This window comes from Bradysia coprophila, unplaced genomic scaffold, assembly GCF_014529535.1.
Source record: "Bradysia coprophila strain Holo2 unplaced genomic scaffold, BU_Bcop_v1 contig_297, whole genome shotgun sequence".
Lineage (NCBI taxonomy): Eukaryota > Metazoa > Arthropoda > Insecta > Diptera > Sciaridae > Bradysia > Bradysia coprophila.
In genome coordinates, this window is record NW_023503555.1 from 1,511,391 (window position 1) to 1,531,490 (window position 20,100).

General features: G+C 34.5%; 1 protein-coding gene and 1 long non-coding RNA gene across 2 annotated transcripts; one reads left to right on the forward strand and one right to left on the reverse strand.

Annotated features, from left to right (window-relative positions):
* Window positions 1–1,334: 1,334 nt before the first annotated feature.
* On the reverse strand, window positions 1,335–13,378 carry LOC119078803. The gene is made up of 3 exons (XR_005088061.1): window positions 13,229–13,378; window positions 6,514–6,516; window positions 1,335–1,345 (listed from the first exon to the last, which is right to left on the reverse strand). It is a non-coding gene; the product is annotated as an uncharacterized LOC119078803 (long non-coding RNA).
* Window positions 13,379–16,625: 3,247 nt separating this feature from the next.
* On the forward strand, window positions 16,626–17,880 carry LOC119078781. Its single transcript, XM_037186493.1, has 6 exons — window positions 16,626–16,825; window positions 16,902–17,039; window positions 17,106–17,197; window positions 17,259–17,379; window positions 17,437–17,521; window positions 17,575–17,880. The coding sequence occupies exons 1-6, from the start codon at window positions 16,730–16,732 to the stop codon at window positions 17,679–17,681; spliced, it is 639 nt and encodes a 212-aa protein (XP_037042388.1). The 5' UTR covers window positions 16,626–16,729; the 3' UTR covers window positions 17,682–17,880.
* The last annotated feature ends 2,220 nt before the right edge of the window (window positions 17,881–20,100 follow it).

Here is a 20,100-nt window from a genome sequence, read left to right on the forward strand (position 1 = left end):
TGTTTTCACTGCACCAGCGTATCGAGTTCTGCATGGCCCCTTACTTTTGCTGTGTATATATGTTCTGTTTTATGAGTTGTTCCGGGAAAAGGCCAGTTCATAAAACGATTGTGATGATTTGTAGAATTTCGGGGTGGCACTGGTCTACTACCTGCCAAAAGTCGTGGTCGTTGGTAATAAAATTGAAGGCAAGCGCAAATTGTAGTCACTTGCCAACAATGGGAACCAGCTAAACGTTAGAATCGTGGAAGTTCTGCACAAATTTATAAAATCTAGCGGTTTGTTAGACTCACAAGATAACTTTTACAGGCATTTACAGGGCTGGGCTATATGATCCACTAGACTACGACGTAGAATGATTTGAAATAAATTTCTATCTCATATTGAGAGACTGTCCTTCAAAAAGAAAATTCCACTAGATTTCCAAACAATCTGATGAAATTGCTTAGATCAAAAGAAGTAAAAGATTCGATTTGCGTCTGTGAAAGATGAACCTAGAAACTTAGTTCATCAATTATTTACAGGTGAATGTTTTCACTATCTCTCTAGATATCCCGAACTTTACTTTGAATAAACTCTTCTCGTCCGCAGCGTTAAAAAAATCACAATTCAACTGTATTCATCAAACAAATAAATGGGCAGGACAATTTGTTATTTATTTACCGCTATTTAATAAACCTTTCACATACAGGCAGGCAGAATTATTGGATCTACTACTTCTTTTGATTTACAATTTTCCAACAAATCTTCTACTTCATTTCTATTAACATGTGTATTTGCTATATAAGCTGACATTAAGCAGAAGTTGTCATTTATTTTTGTGGCCGTTATCGATAACAGATGAGAACGACCGTAGTTCGTAGTTTCCACTGTTATTTTTTGGTTCCAGACACTCTTAGAAATAAATTGATTTTGTTGATTCATGAACCAGACCTCCTGAATCAAATACAATGAAGAAAACATAAATTTTTAAATTCAGTTCTGCACTACCCTAGTTATTGTTACATCTAGAAAATAGCTAAGAACTTGAACCCCAATAATTTTATTATTCCGTGCCATAAGAACAAAAAAATGTGGGAATAACTTGTCCTCATCAATTTTATTCCTAGTCAAATGAGACCCAATTTTTGAAAATCGGTTCAGAATTACTCGTGCCATCTGGCGTAACATACTTACATTTCTGTATTTTAAGTTTTATGTTAACATTTCATTCATTTCACAAAATCGATCATAGCGGACGAAATAATGAACGTAAGATATGTATTTTCTGACATAAGACCCTTGACTTAACAGGCAAACGAACTATATGACCTGAACAAAGTTTGTTAGAATTTAAATTAGAATTCTCGGTATTTTTACGCTTTAGCAAAGGGCTATTACAGTAGATATGAGGAAAGTCTTCAAATGTGTGAAATTCTGAGTGTTAAGATGTAAATTTGGAATGTAGAGTGATTTTGAAGTTGTAATTTGAAATGAAAAATTGGTGTCAGGGTAGGAGACGAACCCACAATCTTCACCTTTCCGAGGCAATGCTCTTACCACTTGAGCTACCCGGCACACTTTTCATTTCAAATTATGTTGAGTCATATTGTTTTCAATGCAATGAATGTTGATCTGATGGTCACACATACTGAAATGGTCGCCAGAATTAGAATTATTTGAAAGGGCATTTATTGCCAAGTTTTTTAACGTTGCGATTTGGCAACGGACCAAATGCAACACTAGACTTCACCCACAGCGCAAGGTTGTTAGACTAAAACTGAAGATAAGTTCACAAATAAAGCCAACACTTTTCCCTTTCCCAGGGCTCACGTTTGCATTCTAACTCTGGTGACCACCACTGAATCCCGAGGTCAATACAGCGTCTTTGCTTCGCTATTTTTCACTTCACGTGATCAAGTTGGGTAAGGGAAGAACTGTTTAATTTGATGGTTTGTTTTTGACTCGGCTTAGTATTAATAGCCTCGCGCTGTGTGTGAGTTCCAGTGTTACATTTAGTCCGTTGCCAAATCGCAACGTAAAAAAACCAAGCACGGCCCCCTCTAATATAAGTCGCATTGGAAAATTATAAAGTGGAAAATTTTTGGGATTAACTAAACTTATCAACGTAAAAGATTTTCATTCCCTTTTGAACCAACTTATCCGCTCACGTAATGTTTGGAGACGACCCACTAGTAGCCACTTCAACAAAATACTTAATTATTATTTCTTGGCTGCAGTAATTTCGTCACTTAATGGACAACAATTAATTTAGCATAACGTATGGAATGAACTTACTATTCAATGAACATTTTGTATCTAGGTGTATCTCAGAAAATGATCTCAATGAATTTTCTCCAGTTCCTCAACATCTAAATGTGTTGTTATTGAATTTACTCTTTAGAATCATTTCAACACGCACCATTCCATCCAACTATAATTTCCATTTTTTTTTTTGAAAAGAATTCAACGAAAACAAATAACTTTATATTCGAAAACCAGATGATTTATGGCTGGATCAAGCGATACTTTGATATTTCATAGTGTTAATGACGAATAAAGAAACTATTTTCTAAATATTATTGTTAGTCAATCGGAAAATATGGTTTACGATGGCGTTTAAGTTGTGTTACAGATAAAGCAAAAAAAAAATTCTAAATAAACAACAATATAATGGAGAGCGAGCGCATGATGGTATTTGAAGTGGTTTTTGTCTATATGGCATATTATATACGCACGTTTAAATAAACGTTTGAGCATCAATTATATTTTACGCGTATGATGTCTTGGTTTTGTTTGACTTTCGGTACATCAAAAAAAAAGTTTGTGAAAAAAAGATTAACACAAAACTTTCTGATGAGAAATAAAGACGAAAAAAAAATCTTTGTATCACGCTCAACGGCTCAACATTTATGTAATTTTTCCTTTGAAAATAAATAAATATTTTCTCGTTTGATACTAAATAGCACCGATGATATCGTTCCCATTCAATACTCAACACAACAACACACTTTACAATTTTCTTCTTTTTTTTTGATTTATTGAACGTAATAAACAGTGAAGCACATGTGTGCGGTTAGGATGTAATTAGGAGTGTAATTATACCGGAGATACTTGAGTAGTTTGTTTGTTTATTGTTGATGTGTGAATAAGCTATTCAATCATAAATTGTAAAAATTTGGAGATCGGTTCTTGGAAATTGAAATGTTAAACAAAATATGATGGTGCCTTTGAGTTAAATTTGTAGAGGCAAGTTCCACTTAACTTAGACATTTTTTAGCCTCAAATATTTACGTAATGGAAAACAAATTGAAATGGTGCGAGAATTGTTTTCAATGGAAAACGACTTCAGAAAGATTCCGCGGATATTTCTTTGAAAACGATTTTGAAAGCTTTTCGGAAAGCTTCACAATTTTGGACTGGGTATTGCAACATTCAGTAAACAGTATTTTTTTACAGAGTTTTTCAGAGTGGCTTTAGAATTTTCACATATTTCCCAAATTTTCAGACGTTTTCCAGGATTATTTTCTCTATTTTTTTCAATGAAAGTGTAAAACAGGTATGGTCGATCGTTCGCCCGGAGGACATAAAAATTTGATTTACGCACTCAAACGCACTCATTTTTATATTATTTTGACATAATTTATTAATGCGTTTAAGGTGAATTTGCTGATCGGCCATACCTGTTCTGTACTTTCATTGATTTTTTCAAGAAAAATATGGGAAAATCTAGGAAAATTAGAGAAAATTCCTCAGAAAATTCAAGAAAATGATGAAAAATGTATTTCCAAAGTGCATGATATTTCACATATTTTTTGTATTGTATCAGTGATATAGATCGACTTTGCAAAGCCTCCTTCTAATACTGAATCTGTGGCCAACTTCTTATTTATTTTGTTTTCTGAACAAACTTTGGTTCCGAACGACCGTGAAACAATGTTTTCATCTCCTTTTGAGAGCAATTAACTTTCAACAGATAGCAATCATATCCCTTTAATAACTATCTAAATCTTTTATTCCAACCCGTATGTCCACCAATTTTTTTTTTAGTAGTTTATAATATTAACAATAAGTCAAAAATACTGGATAAGTTTAGCCATTCAAAGAAACAATGCTGCGAGTGTAATGGCTACATTCGATACGTCGGAAAATATGAACGAGATATTTTATATTTTGTAAACGCTTTATTTCTTGTAAAAAAAAACGTTTTGTAAAAAACTAAATAAAATGAAACCAAAATACTGGAAATTTTAATCGGTTCATCTGTTTTTAAAATTGAAGCTGCATTACTTCTTTGAATTTCAATTGAAAACTGTCAAATCCTTGTCAACCAAATTAATTAGTAAAATGTTAAAACAAGAAATCTTTTACTTCTTTCAAGCTAACTTCAAAAAAATCTTTTACTTCGTTGGTTTAACATGCATTTTCCTAAAAACGATAGATTGGCCAGAGTTCATCGATTATTTTTATTGTCGCTGTCAATAACAGATGACATGACCCACTTGACCCACATGACTCATTAGTATTGAGTGTCATTACGATCACAAACTAATTCCATTAAAAATTATCTCTCAAGATCTCAGCGTGTCTATTTCCATTGATCGCTGCGATGTAAGAGATCAATTTCTGTGATGCAAAATCAATGCAAAATAGCAAACAAAATGAAAATCACTCAACGGTCTATTTATGTAATGTGGCCGACTTTATATAAAGGGAAGCGTATCACCCACCATACAGCGTTTAAATCTCCTACTTCTTTTGCATCGCTTAGAGTTTTGGGAAGACTGGGACATCAAAAGTCATGTCGTTACAGTATTTGATACCCCGAATCATGTACTTCTTTAATTTACCTATCATTCCACTATGTAAGAGAACACTAACCTGAGCTCATCGTTTAATTTTGTCCTTGTTGTTGATAACAGATGACCAGTCGCTTCTAAGTCATGGAAGCTCAATTTCACTCCTCAAAGAGTAAATCCATAGGCAATCAATAGGACTAGCTATGTAAGAGAAACATAATGCTGAAAACCGACTGCAAGCTCAAAATCAATTTTTCTCGCTGTAAGTCGATGGTGTAATTCAGAAAAACTTGTTTCACATAACAATACGACGCGTATTTGGACTAGTCACAGCTTCATTGGCCGTTCGCAAAGACGGAACCATTTAACATTTCCATCACTTACCTACTACCAACCACCTACTTGCAACTCTGTTCAAAGCCAAATTAACATAGCGCAGTCACGTAAATGTCGAAAATATTTTCACTAAAAATGCAATAAATTCTTAAAACATTCACTTCTCATCTAAACACGATGATGGCTACACATTAAACAACACATCAATATGCAGAGAGAATAAAGAAGCGCCCATAAAAAACGCACATAAATTTTGTTTTCGAGTCTTTAACTTTGCGGACTTGTCACTTTGTGCAGAATGCCGAATAACATTCAAAACTGTAGAGAGAAGAGGGCCCGAAAAAAATATTGAAAAATCATTGCTCTGGGACTTGCTAAATGACTTTTTCTTCGGACTTTTGTTATTGATTTTGTTATTTTTATAAAAAAAAGTTTTTTTTTTTTAGTTTTATGTGCACGACAACAGAATGGAGTAAATGTCTCAATTCTGAAGATGACGATATTTGATTTTTGGAAGCCAATGTTAACAATTTTTTGTGTTACAGTATCATTTATTTAACATCGAGTTAAGATAATGTCGGCATCGTTTGTGATCAATGGTTACAGAGTCAGGAAAAAAAAAATGAAAACGAAGAGAAGAAACAACAAAACAAAGAAAAACAATAATTCGTTGGTTAACGCAGAGAGTATATAGTTAGAGTATCATCGATAACTATTGATCATTTTGATGTTTATGCGTGTAGGCGGAGTTCGGCATTTATTTGATCTATTTGTCCCATCGTACCATCTTAATACACATAAATATGTCAATAAATGTTGAGTTTTGGTTTTATTTTGATGTTTTTGCGCGGTGCAGTGGCATTTTGGGAAGAAGAATGGCCCAAAAGAATGGTCATATTGATAACACAAAATGGACGGATGAGGGAATATTTTTGTCAACGATGTAGGTAAACGTTTTCTTTTTTTCAATTACACAATCAATTAGGTCATGAGCTCGATATGTATGGAATATATATATATATATATTTGTCCAATCGGGAGGTGACATAGTCAATAGAATTTTATTGATTCTGAGTCTGTCGATGCATGTAACAAAGGCCGGAAACAATTTTCTCTGGATTCCAACGTATTTAGTTTACTTATTGTGAATTGAGAGAAATTTTAAACGGTAAAAATTTTATATTGACTTAATCTTCTGTTCTAATCGATTTTTTACTTATTTTGCTTGAACTGGTGGTTGTTCGTCGTTGGTGTTAATTTAGATTCGATGTGTTGTGTCCGAAAAAGTACCTAAATGTTTTTGTGCTGGACCCAAACTCTTCTTGAATTTTTATTAATCTTACACAAATGACAAGCTCATTAGACATAGAACTTGATTGATCTAACAATATTTTTCGACAGACTGAAATCTTTTACTTCATTTTGTTTAACACATATTTTGCTATAAAAGACTGTTAAGATTTGATGATTCTGCACAGCGAAATAAAAGACGATCTTTACCCGGTGGAGGTACAAACAAGAAGAACATTTATTGTCACATATGATTACGACTATGTACAACAATATGACTAGACCGATATGTCCATATGAACAACATTGAAATATGAATTCCTAAATTCAACACTCTCCCTGAATGAATATTTCAATTCTTGTCAATAAACTAACGAAAAACTCTCCCTGAATTGGAAAAATTCTTTCTCATCACAATTTAAGGTAAAAAATAAATTCTTTGTGAAATAATGTTGCAAAACATAAAAAAAACACAAAATCTTCACACAATAATAGCGTTGAGCGTATCCTTCGATCAGACACTTTTACCGATAATGAATCTCTCATCTCAGACCCCAATTGCTCGTCGTCATTGTACCGAACATCGTATTCCAAATTTGCATAATCGCCACGCCCAATGTTGCCAGTTTGATCTAATCATCGTTACAATCAAAGACGCCATTTCTCCGGTGATTCATACGACCGAATACTTCCCTTCTTTGACCACATGATTCGCCTCCAAACGCAGACACACAATGAATCGTCTCGGATAACTCCAATGTTTCTGACTTCTTGGCAAACGATGTAACCGCCGATATTGATATTTTGTCCTCATACGCGCGACGAAATTTAATCGATTTACACAGCTGATGAAACGTGACAACCTTCCATCGCCGAATTAAACCTCTTCGTCGCCTATATCCTTCTTATGACGAGATTCTAATTGACCAGATTCCAATTGAACATGCGGTTTCCGAAACATAACCTCATTTCGCCGGAACCACAATTTCTCCGGATTGTCTTGTTCAATTTCATGTACACTGTCCATCGATACGACGCCACCATTTGTACGACCAAAACCATTTGAACAGCCAGCTGAACGACCCAATTTTATCGCTTTTACATCAATTTTCTCCTGATGATGCTTATCGCCGTTGATTCATTCGGTGTGACCGAAAAACCTTCCAAAATCACGCCAGATTTTACCTTTTTCGTCGTCCGAATCCTTCTCACACGGCACGCCACCATCCATTTGAACAATCGAGCGATCCAATTTGACCTTGCTTTCACACAAAATTTCGCCTTGATGATTGCCTTTGATTCACTCGGTGTGATCGAAAAAAAAACCTTGTAAAATCACGCCGGATTTTACCTTTTTCGTCGTCCGAGTCCTTCTCACACAGCACCATCCATCCATGATTTTTGTGTTAAGCCCTTCTGTCGTTTTCTTTTCAGCGTTTCCTCGCAGTCCAATACAGTTCGCACCATTTTCGCAGATCCACCAGCCTTCAAATTGTTCTAATCCATTTTGATTCGATGATTTTCAATGAATGTGCATGAGTTCCTCGCGAACCAAAACCACAAATTTTCCGAATTTCGTGCTTTGCGTTTGTTGCTCGAGCCATTCCCTTTTGTTGCTTTGACGATTTCTCGCACAATCCGATCCGATGAATTTGCTCACAACAATCCGCAGTCATCGAAAATTTTTACAGTTGTCCTTGTTCGCACCAAAATTTTATCCGATAAAATCGAAAAATTTTCTTTGCAATCGCACACTATCCATGCCGGTAAACGATTTCGAAAAACAATTTGTTGTCGATCTGCGGCTTCTGTTCTTCACTTCTCGACTTTTATTTTCGCGTTCCTGGGCTCCATAACCTGTTAAGATTTGATGATTCTGCACAGCGAAATAAAAGACGATCTTTACCCGGTGGAGGTACAAACAAGAAGAACATTTATTGTCACATATGATTACGACTATGTACAACAATATGACTAGACCGATATGTCCATATGAACAACATTGAAATATGAATTCCTAAATTCAACAAAGACGATGCAAGCCAGAGTTCACAATTTTTGGTTAATTGGATGTGTGGGTGCCCAAAAGAAGACCGAGTTTATAAGTAGTGGTCCCACACAGTGCTATAGACGTATGTAGTGCTGATTATATGATCCATCGATTTTTGTTGTTCTTCTATAGCCAGGTTTTGGACTTCAATCAATATTTTTGACAGCGAAATTGACTTTTTCGTTAAAATAGATTGATGACTGTTTATTACTTGATTCTGATATAAATTTATCGACAAACTGAAATACAATCTTTTACTTCACTAGTTTTAGCACAAACATTTTGCTATAGAAGACGTTGTTAAATCAATATTTATTTCTGACGCAATGACATACAAGTTGTCCAATTTTCTAACAAATTTTTGAATTTAAAAAGAGAAATGTCCCGAAATTTTAATGACTGACGATGTTGACTCTTTACCATTATACTGAGCTTATTTTTTTCGTCGTATGTACATAGGTAGATACATATGAGATGTCGAGTGTAATCCTCGTGGGTATGTAATTTGAAATAAAAAACGACAATGATTTTTGTCTTATTGGATATAAAGTCGCTCCCATGTATAATACACTGTCAAGACCTTAAATATAATAGTATGTTATCTGAGGTCTGAAAGTATCGTAGCCTGAACACACGGACAATGCGAAAATTCAAATCCTGTCTCAAATTCAAAACGCATTATTCATCTGTTATCGATAACAAGGTCAAAAATAATTACAAGCCCTGGCTAATATTGTCCTTTATACAGTAAAATACATGTTAAAACAATTGAAGTACAAGATTTGAAATCAAAGTAATAGACCCAATAATACTAGTCATATATGCCAGCTGTCTGTAACAGGTTAAACTAGATGTGATTGTTAGTATCCGTTTTGGTTGTCAGTGACGGATGTTAAATGGTTCTATTATATCAACTTCAACTTCTACTTTTTAATGTACAGTATTGGTACCAAGTTACCCTGCTTGATTTAACCCCCAAAATTAAATTATGCAAATTCCGTTGGTAAAAAGACAATTTGTTTGGGGTCAAACTATCGGAGCGGTCTCGGGATTCGTTTGGTTTTGTACAAGCGATAACGGATAAGCGATAATGGATAAGCTTGTCCTGAGTCCTGACGGAAGCTGAACTAACGGATATCTACTAGCCAATGAAACATACGACCGACAGTAATGGCATTGCGTTTCCGGAGCAGGCGTTGAAGATACAGCGGGAAACTGGGTGTTTGGCCAAAATGCAGGGTTACTTGTGCATAACGTAAGTTTGTTCGCAGTACAAGAGTTAAAAGAGTTGAAGGAAATTTCTGTTCTAAAAATTTTGAACTTCGAAGAGGACTTTGTCTATGGATGCGATTCGGGCGGTTTTTCTGTCACATCACTTGTGCTTGGTTGCCGTCGAATCGACAAAGCCACTATTACTTCTTTTGAGGTAAGTATTTTGGAGCAGATAACTACAAAATCTATTATTATCTAAGAACTGAAGATATTTTTCCTCTAACCAATAATAGATGTTAAAATATAGGCTCAAAAAGGTGAAAATCAGTTCGAAATTGACCTGATTCGAACAATTCCATTAAAACTACTGTTTTATTCAACTTAAACTAATTCAACCTTAATCTTAAACAACCTGGACTCGACATGTTATAACAACACTTATGCAACAAAATTTATATGAGATGCTGTCTCCTTAATATAATATTTTTAGAATATCAGTGGAATATCAAATGCTTAAAACAATGAAACAAAACACCTTATTCTCAGTCTCGAAACGAGAATGGATGCAATTATAAAATCAAAATAAAATCGAAAACCCGAAATGGTAAAATGGATAAAACTTTCAATTTATTTTATTGATGTTGAAATTTGTAATTCTCACCTTAGCGCCATTAATCATAATGTTGAATCAAAATAAAATGTTTCATTAAATAACCGAAAACATAAACAAGAATTCAATTTGTTAACGTTATACGGTCCATGATATCCATCTAATTGATGGGTATTTTAGGTATATTTTTAGGACTTTTGGTTTCGAAACAAAAAAAAAATTAATTCTGAAGTGAATAGTGAATTCAATGTGCAACTAAAAATAAAACAATAAAATTTAATGCGTCCATGGCTCACATATTAAATTTAAATCCAAAATGATATTAAAGCTATGCGGGCAAGTGAATTCTTTAAGTAGTGAGTCTACAGAGCTTGTATTATATTAAGTTTGGTTTACTTTCAACAAAAAGTGCTCCGTGTGAGAGCCGTGAGAGAGCGAACTGTCAAGTAAACAAAGCAAAAATTGAACAAATTCAATTTTGTCTATCACACGAAGTACTTATTTGGTAAGTGGAAATCAAGCATTATCGACAGTTACAGCAAAATAAATAAAAGCGATGTATACAAACTCTCATTTGGTCTTACGCTGCAAAGCTAATGTTAAAAGTAATGCAGGAAAAGACTTTGCAATATTTAAATGAAAGTGCTTATCAAACGAAGTAACAGATTCGATAATTGCATGATGTTTGTGAAAGGGTAATAGTAGATTACGATTACATTGGATATAGCGAAAGTAATTCATTATTTATGAGGTAACAGTTGTCGAGAAATGGTTATCGAAGAAAGTGGCTCAAGAACTCACAAGTGCCACAAGGTTGTTTGGTTGTTTCCGAATTAATGAATTACGTAGCAATTTCTGGTTTTGCCTGTTTTTGAATTCGCATTAAATAAAACAACAATATTATCCATGTAATGGCTCAATTTCGTTTGTGGTAAACTCTGGTAAACTGCTATGTAATTGTCAACTTTCGGACCGGTCAGGCAATAGATTGTGGAAATTGTCACTACCGCAAAAATCAGCGATGGCACTGCCTTCGAGACGGTCTTTTGAGATACGAAATTCAAAAATCAAAATCATTTGTCCTGTGAAATAGTGCTCAAATCCATAATCTATAAACACTTTGGTTTCTCCTGTAATAACCAATTTTTTTAATTTTCCCATTCCTGATTTTGGAGTCTGCCTACGAAACTGGTAGATGTCGCGACTGCATTTTCATGTACGAAATTCCAGTCTGGGACTAATTAGCCTTAGACCTTGAAGGAAAATATGAAGAAATCAAAGAAACGTTCAGAGACAATAGCGGTTGGTTTTACGACCAAATCTTCGTTTAATTTTTGTAATATGAAAAGTACTAATTGCGGTTGAGACCACAATATCTTTGTCGTAGGCTGTTGGTAAAGACAGATGACAAAATCTTTAAATGGTTTGTTGTTCGATCGGAAACTACGCTTGTTAGGCAGCAATTTATGAGGAATCCAGAACACACTACGAAAAACGTATTATCCATTTAATTACAAAACCTACTTTCAAGTGTTAATCCATTCCATCAATCGCGGCATGCGCACAAAGCTGCCGCATTTAAATAATTTGTCTCTAATATCAATTTCACGGTTGCTCCATTTTTTCTTCTTCTCTTCATCGGAACACCAACAGAAAAAACGCGCAATTAATAGAGACTTTACAAATTCAAATTTCATTCCACATTCGAAATGAAATCGATAAAAATAATTATTTAAATTACTCCATCACCCAATCAACTACCAACAAAAAGCGCTTCACAGCTTGATTTATTTGTAACTAAATATCAATAATGATAAATAAACACGAAAAACATTAAAGAAAATGTAACACACAACATTTTCAAAAATGATATACAATTTAAATCGTGGCGTTGTTGGCTGTGGGATATAAATATTATATTCGGTGAACACACCATCGCCATACGATTTTAAAAGACACATTATACACCGTGTCCGCGCGGTGTAATATTATTGTTGTACTATGAACCGAAATGCTATTATAACTAACTCGTGTTGTGCCTCTAGCTCTATGTTATAATTTTCAGATTTATATTTTGTGATATAAACGTAGAGGGAAGCTTAATAACGCACACACCAGAATAGACGAAAAAAAATGAATTAAATAAACCTATAACCGCTGCTTTCAGTGTATCACAACTGTAAAATGAAGTAATGCCTGTTTAAAGCCCATGCTGTGATAAAAACTACAATTTCCTATAAAAGATCAAAAAGAATTTGTTTTTGTTGAACGTAATAATGATGGGGTTTTATTCGAATGTTTACGAAGTACATAAATTAGATAAAAAAAAACATTTTTAATGGACTCGATGATCTGGTCGATAGAGTTGTACTGAACAACTAAGTACTCGGATTTTATGAAAGGATTCAATGTTACATAAAAAATAGAGAAACACCGTTTGGCATGTCAAATAACGTTTGCCACTTATTTAATTCCCTTGACTGAAAGTCATGGGTCTTACGGATGATAAACACCCTAAAATGTTTGTCACACAATGATCACTACTATGGTTGAAAATGCATGAATGTATGACCAAAAACCTTAAATACAGAAAATGTTTGTCACACTTTGATGATTCGTTGATAACTTAGAGTAATTATACCTAGAGAGGAAATTACGAACAGAATTACGTAAAATTTGTGGTCCCGACACGAAATACGTAATATTTGATAGTGTGGGTTTTTCCCTACTAAATTGGTGGGCAAATTAGCGCAAAAAATTTAAATGTGCCTGCGAGAAGGATTCTTTTTAAAATGTGAATCTTTTACGTACCACTGATATGAACTGATATCAGCAAACACATTGTGTTTAACAGGTTTAACACAACGAAAATAATAGGAATTGACCCGTGTTGTTTTATGCAGCAAATTATAGTTGGGCAATCGGTCTCTTGAAGGAAAACTACAAATCAACAAACAGATGCAACTCGCGCAATTTTTTATTAAGCGCATAAAATCACCGGAAAAATGAACAGGCATTGCCCTTGACTCCTTTACTTTGGCATCCCGTAATGAATCACATTTGCACCATATTTAATTATTATTATTGCGAATGATTTCAAACAAAATTTCAAAATAGAGGTACGCGATTTAGAAAATACAAAACTGACAACTATCAAAATTGTCAACGCCTACATGTGTTAGTAAAAGCTCTACGTAAAATTGTACGAAATGTGAATCTTATACAAACTGATGTCGGGACCACATTTTATCGAACGAAATACCTCTCTAGGTATAATTACTCTAAGGTTGATAACACGATAACTTGAGTAATTTTCAACGGATTTTCAAAAACTTTTTTTTAATCGACGGGGAATTAAATTCCTCAGGTTAAGTTCGAAGATGGACTATAACAGACGGGTGATCGTAGAGATATTCTCAAGAGAATTTTTGTCTGGTCGCTTGATTCCACGATAACTCGAGTAGTTTTCGACGGATTGCCAAAAACTTTTTTTTATTTGACGGGGAATTAAATTCCTCAGGTTAAGTTCGAAGATGGGTTATAACGGACGGGTGATCTTAGAGATATTCTCAGGAGAATTTTTGTCTGGTCGCTTGATTCCACGATAACTCGAGTAGTTTTCGACGAATTTCCAAAAACTTTTTTTTAATCGACGGGGAATTAAATTGCTGAGGTTAAGTTTGAAGATGGGTCGTAACGGGCTGGTGATCTTAGAGATATTCCCAAAACAATTTTTGTCTCGTTCCTTAATAACACGATAACTTGACGTAATCCTCAACGGATTTCCAAAATTTTTTTTTTTAATCGACAGGGAATAAAATTACGAAGGCTACGTTCGAAGATGGGTCGTAACGGGCTGGTGATCTTAGAGATATTCCCAAAAGAATTTTTGTCTCGTTCCGAGATAACACGATAGCTTGACGTAATCCTCAACGGATTTCAAAAACTTTTTTTATTCGACGGGGAATTCCATTCCCGATGATAAGTTCAAAGTTGGGCTATGACGGTCGGGGGATCTCAGAGATATTCCTAAAAGAATTTTTGTATCGTCCCGTGATATTATCGTGTTATTAGTTGAGTAATTCTTAATGGTCCACAAAAGACAATTATCCCACTAAGAAAGACATTTTTGGGTTAAGCTCGTTAATGGAATATACTGGAGTAATATTCTAGGATTCATTCCAAAATTTTGTGTGTGTATTATCTTTATATCGATGATAAGAAAAAAATTAAAGTTTGGACGAGTGACACTCAAAAAAGAACACGTAAAATCTTTCACTTCATTTGTTTAAACTAACATTTTGCTGTATATTCAACGACGTTAGATATAGACCATTGCTTACATTTGTCAGAAGAACAGGTCGTGCACAATTTGCGACTTGTGAATTGTATCAGTTTTCATCAAATGAGAGCCAGGGAAAAACGCATGCTCGATAAATTTAGGTTCTGTTGAAAAAGTAGAAAATCGACACCCTGGTCGAGTTTATACAACAAAGTCATTCATGTAAAGCAGTCACATTTCTGAGTTCAATTTTAATAAAATGTGACTGGCAAGTGCTCTGAACCAGTGCGTATTTTCAAGAATTTTTTCGTAAATTTCGATAATATTCCAGAACTTCGGGAATTTTCAAGAGTTATCAACAATTTCATCAAATTCTTGAATATTTTCGAAATTTCTAATTCGAGAATTTTGATGAATTTCTATAATATTGAGGAATTTAGAGAATTGAATCAATTTCACGAAAATAGACCCTGCGTCTGATCCTGCGATCCTGTCAATTCCGAAAAGTGCTGTACTCATGCGTAGTACATTATCTACGAATTGGTAAGGTACAGCCAGTGACTATCTTACGGTTCTTGGTAATTTCTTTGTAAAAAATTTCTGGATTCGTACATGTGTGTACACAACACCAGTCACTGCATATGTCTATTCAAACCGATAATTTACGAGGAAAAACACTGTAAATTAATCGCGTGCAACAAATTGATGACAACCTCCAACCCTTAGAATACACATACTGAAGACGAAGAACATTCATCGAAGCATAACGTGCCCTTTTTTTTCGAGAGTGTTTCAATAATAACTTTTTTTTTCGTACAAAGATTTTCATTTCAAATGTGCCGACACCGATCACTTGAAACTATGTTCTCCAAAAATTATGTGTGGTAATTCTTAGTATTTTTGTTATGACCTAAAACGCGTTCCGACGATGACCTGCTAGTTTCTCGAATGTCTTAATTTAAGTGGAACCATTCGATATGTATCTCTACCATACCTACATTATGTTTCATATTAAAGCTGTGTTTGTTACGTTCCCAATAAATTAAAGGAAAACAAATTTATTATTTTTCTGGTTATTTTGATTTATATTTTGACATTTTTCTGTAGATTTGTTGATGTGTTTTGGCTAAAAAAAATTTAATCTTCAAAGATGCGTGGTTCTGTTGTTTCCTTTTTTCGATAATTAAATATCGAAGATATAAATCGGCAGATGGCCACTTTCCTAAGATGATTAATACATAAAATCGACCATGATTCCATGCAAAAAGACGTACTTTGTATAGTAAAAGGTATGGTTTTCTCAGCATTTACAATATTTATAGTGTAGTAAAACGCAGGGAGTAAAATGACTCCAAAGACCAATAAATTATTACAAAGGAACAACACACGTTGTTGGTTACGAACCTTTATCTAACCTGTTATCGCCAACGATAAGCGACGAGGTCTAGCTGGCATCGCCTTTTATATCAAAATCCATATAAAGAATTGCACTACAAACCAACATATTTTTACGATCATTCGGCTGGTTATTTTGGGGAACGAAGTAACATTGTTTTCAAAAAGTAACAACGATAGACTTCGAAGATATGGGTGTCGTTGGGTAGGTAATGACATCTACTATCCATGACACCATGAACCTACCGCAACACGACTTTCGTTGAGCTTCAATTTTAATTGAAGTGTACTTACACAAAAATTCTCTAGAATTCCAATTTTCTTCGCGTCTATTTCAATTTTTTGTCGTATGAGACAATTTTAAATCAGGACTGCAGTTACTGCCACCTTACGCTTCGGGAAATTTCGTTTAAGGCCTATAAAATTTGAAACAAAACCAACTGATTCAATTGTGTCATATGTTCCGCGGGTGTCTATCGACTTCCCAGTATGGCCAGTGCGACACTGTATCAAGTGTTGACTAGCATATTATAATCATATTTTGTACCGTTTGGGCAACTATATAGCACCAGGCATCATGCACTGGTAATTGGTACAGGGAAAAAACTTTTGCTTTGAAGCTGATACCAAGTCCTGGCAAATAATTTTCTTCCGAAAAATTAAGTAGGTCGCTAAGACTGGCATTCTGTCAAAGTTCATTTCATATTTTCGTGAGTCTATTTTCCAAATTTATTCGTCAAAATTCAAAATTTTTTGTTAAATTAAATATATTTCGAATGTCTTCGGCATCTATAAGATCCAGTCGATCCAGTCGATCCAGTTCTAGTGAAGGTTCTTTCACATCTATTGAACAAGCAGCAACGAGTCGTTCGGTAACCTTTCAAATATGTTTTTTTATGTATGTCAACACCTTGGCCTTTGTAAACTTTATGTCATCAATGCCATCAGGATTTAAATGTGGTGGATCCAGTGGACCCAGTAGAGGATATAGTGGAGTATACCGATGTGCCTCTTTGCAGAATCTGCTGGTTGGATGGATCGATTGACGAACTAATACCTCTACCCTGTAAATGCCAGGGAACTGTGGTCAGATAATAGTTTTGCGTCACCTTAGGTTCATTAGGTTTTGATGTCTGGATTCCATTATTTCAGGGAAACGCTCATGCGGCTTGTTTAAAAGAATGGGAGCGAGTGCGCAAGAGTAGACGATGTGAAATTTGCAAAGAGGTCTACATGAAGAAACGGTTAGACCTTATCAATTGTCGCAGACCAGGTACTAACAATCTGCAATTTAATTTCTCTCAGACATTTCGTGACGGTCTTACGAAGCTTCTTCCAATATCAATATGCCGGCATTCTCTTTTGTAAGATATCGAACATATCAGCCACAGCGTTGATAGCATACGCAAACATTGTGTTGGGAGAAGTATATGATTCGGATGCTATACTCGACTTGAGATCTAGAATCGTTGCTTAATTTCAGATGAACATTACGTATTTAAATTCAACGATTAAGGCCTCATCAGGCAGAAGTGGTATCAGTTACCCTGTGATGCTACTTTCAGCGGGTACGTGTTGATGACCATTCCAATTAGCACTCCCTAACGAACCAATTTTCCAGCGATTTTTCCATATTTTGTCATCAACTATTTCGCTGTGGATTTCGCAATGTCTGAAATGATAGACTGCTACCACATCATTTATAATTGGTGGGCTAACGAAAGATGAGCTAACTGGCATCTTGGCACCAAATCACAATAGTTTATCAAATCGAACGTAGCGCTATGAACTCGATCATCAAGACATGAATCATGAATTGAGAAGTACATCTAGACCGCTGGCTCAAATATGCATAACGATGGGTCAGAACATAATCCGGATCACTTTGAAATTCTTATATTCGATGCTTCATTAAAGAAAAACCTTACGAACAAACTCGAATTTATGAATACATGGGGTTTTAATGTGCGAATGCATGGATGTTAGTGTCGCTGATGATGACTTGAAGCCTGCGAAGTTACAGTTAAAAAAGTGAGTGGAAGTTCCCTTGAATGGGGGATTATAAATCGCTTAAAACGAAGCAATACAACAAGATGATGATATATATAACGAAACGGCAAAGAATTAAGCAGCAACAACAATACAACAACAAAAAAAGAAATTAATTCCTTAAACACAGTTAAAAGAGCGAAATTGACTGATCCTGAGACACCTTGCATTTCGCATTTATTTTGCTTAAAATATTTTATTTTGTGTAACCAAAAGCTTTTGTATGCACACATTGCAACCATTTAAGAAAAATTGTTTTTTCTTCTCCGGATTTTTTTTTTATAAATATTAAATGTAGGTAGATCTACCAACCTACCATACATATAGTTTATCGTCTTCTTCTCTGTGTTAATGCCTCTTTGTATTTCAATCAGCGGTGCAGTTAAACAGATTATTAATTTTGAGCGTGTCAAATAAGATCTTCAACTTATGGTATTATATTTTAAAAAGAAAAATACCGAAAAGGCAAAAGAGGATGAAGCTGACAAAAGAACTGAAATAATCTAACAACATAAATACACAGAGAGAATGGATATAAACTATAATACCAAAATGAAATACGTTTACAACTTTATTTGTTGGTCAACAAATAATAGGAGCAACTTTTAATAAAAACATTTCAATTCGGTTCAGCCGACATGCATTCTTGCATACCTAAAAAAGATTTAATGTCTCAATTTATACAGCGATTGGGGGTTACAGGTTAAGATGATTAATTAAAAATCAATTTGATTTTATTTATTCCTTAATTTGGGCATAGTTTGCGATATTATCAATTAAATGCAGAAGGTGAACATGTCACACTAGCGAATTATAAGAAAAATGAAATTTGTTTCTAATAGGCTGGCGATGTCTTTTTTGTTTTAAACTATCAAAAAAACCTTATTGACATCGTCATCTTATTTGAAGCGGAGCCACATAAATGAAACTTCATTTTTCTTATAATTCGCTAGTGTGGCACATTTGAAATTTAGTAAAATTAACTGGCTTTATGTTTACATTTGTAAAACCACTGGTAACGTTCGACAGTATACAATGATAATCCATCGAATCTATATCTTCTTTTGACCATAACATTTTTACCAAATTGAAAACCAAATCTTTTACGACATTTGTTTTAACATACATTTTGATATAATAAGATTCCATTACTCAGAACTGTTTGCTTTTTGAAGTCACTGCCCACTGCCGTTAACAGATGAGTTATCAACATTATGTCGATGTGTTGTTTTGCAATATCATATGTCATATGTGACAAAAAATGTATTGTTGTTGTGTTCACTGACCGGTTGGCTCACGTTAAATCACAAACAGAAACGACTATATAAATAGCTCGCCATTTTTATGGTCTCTGCTGTAAATTACTATTATTGCCTGACTCATGAGAAAGTTGACCATTAAATAGCAGTTTGTCACCTGCGAAAATGATCCATTACATGAAGAATAATTGTGGTTACTTTTACTTGAATGCCTCTGTGATAATCATTTTTCCCATGGGGCAAACAACAACAACTTTGTCACACTCAGGTGTCTTTGCGGAACTTGTTTCGGTAACTTTTTCTCAACAAGTGTGTTGTATACCTCATCTTTGGCTTCAATATGCGAACTGTACAGTTTCCGAAGCTTGTCACTCAAAAAACATTTGATCTTATCACAAAATTGTTCCCTCATTTTAGAAATTACTCTCGCAGCATTCAATGTAATCTATTATTCTCAATGATTATATTTAACACTGGATCACTTATGCAATCACTTAAAGATGTGTTACTGATCTGTCGTTGGCAAAACATTCGAAGATCATAAACGGGTCTCTACTTCTGTTGATCAAAGTACTTGTTTTAAGAAATTGACCACAGAATCTTTTACTTCATTCGGTTGAGCTTGCGATTTTGTTAAAACGAACTACAACGAACTTATTGTGAAATGCTAACTTTTGCCGTTGCAGTCAATAACAAATGAGATTCTTATAGTAAACTTTTTATAACTCCACCAATAAAGAATTAGCATCATGACGACAGCTTGTCTGATGGGTTTGATTGTAATCAATCATTATTCACCCAATTGTTTATATCAAATATCGGAAATTGAGTTAACCATT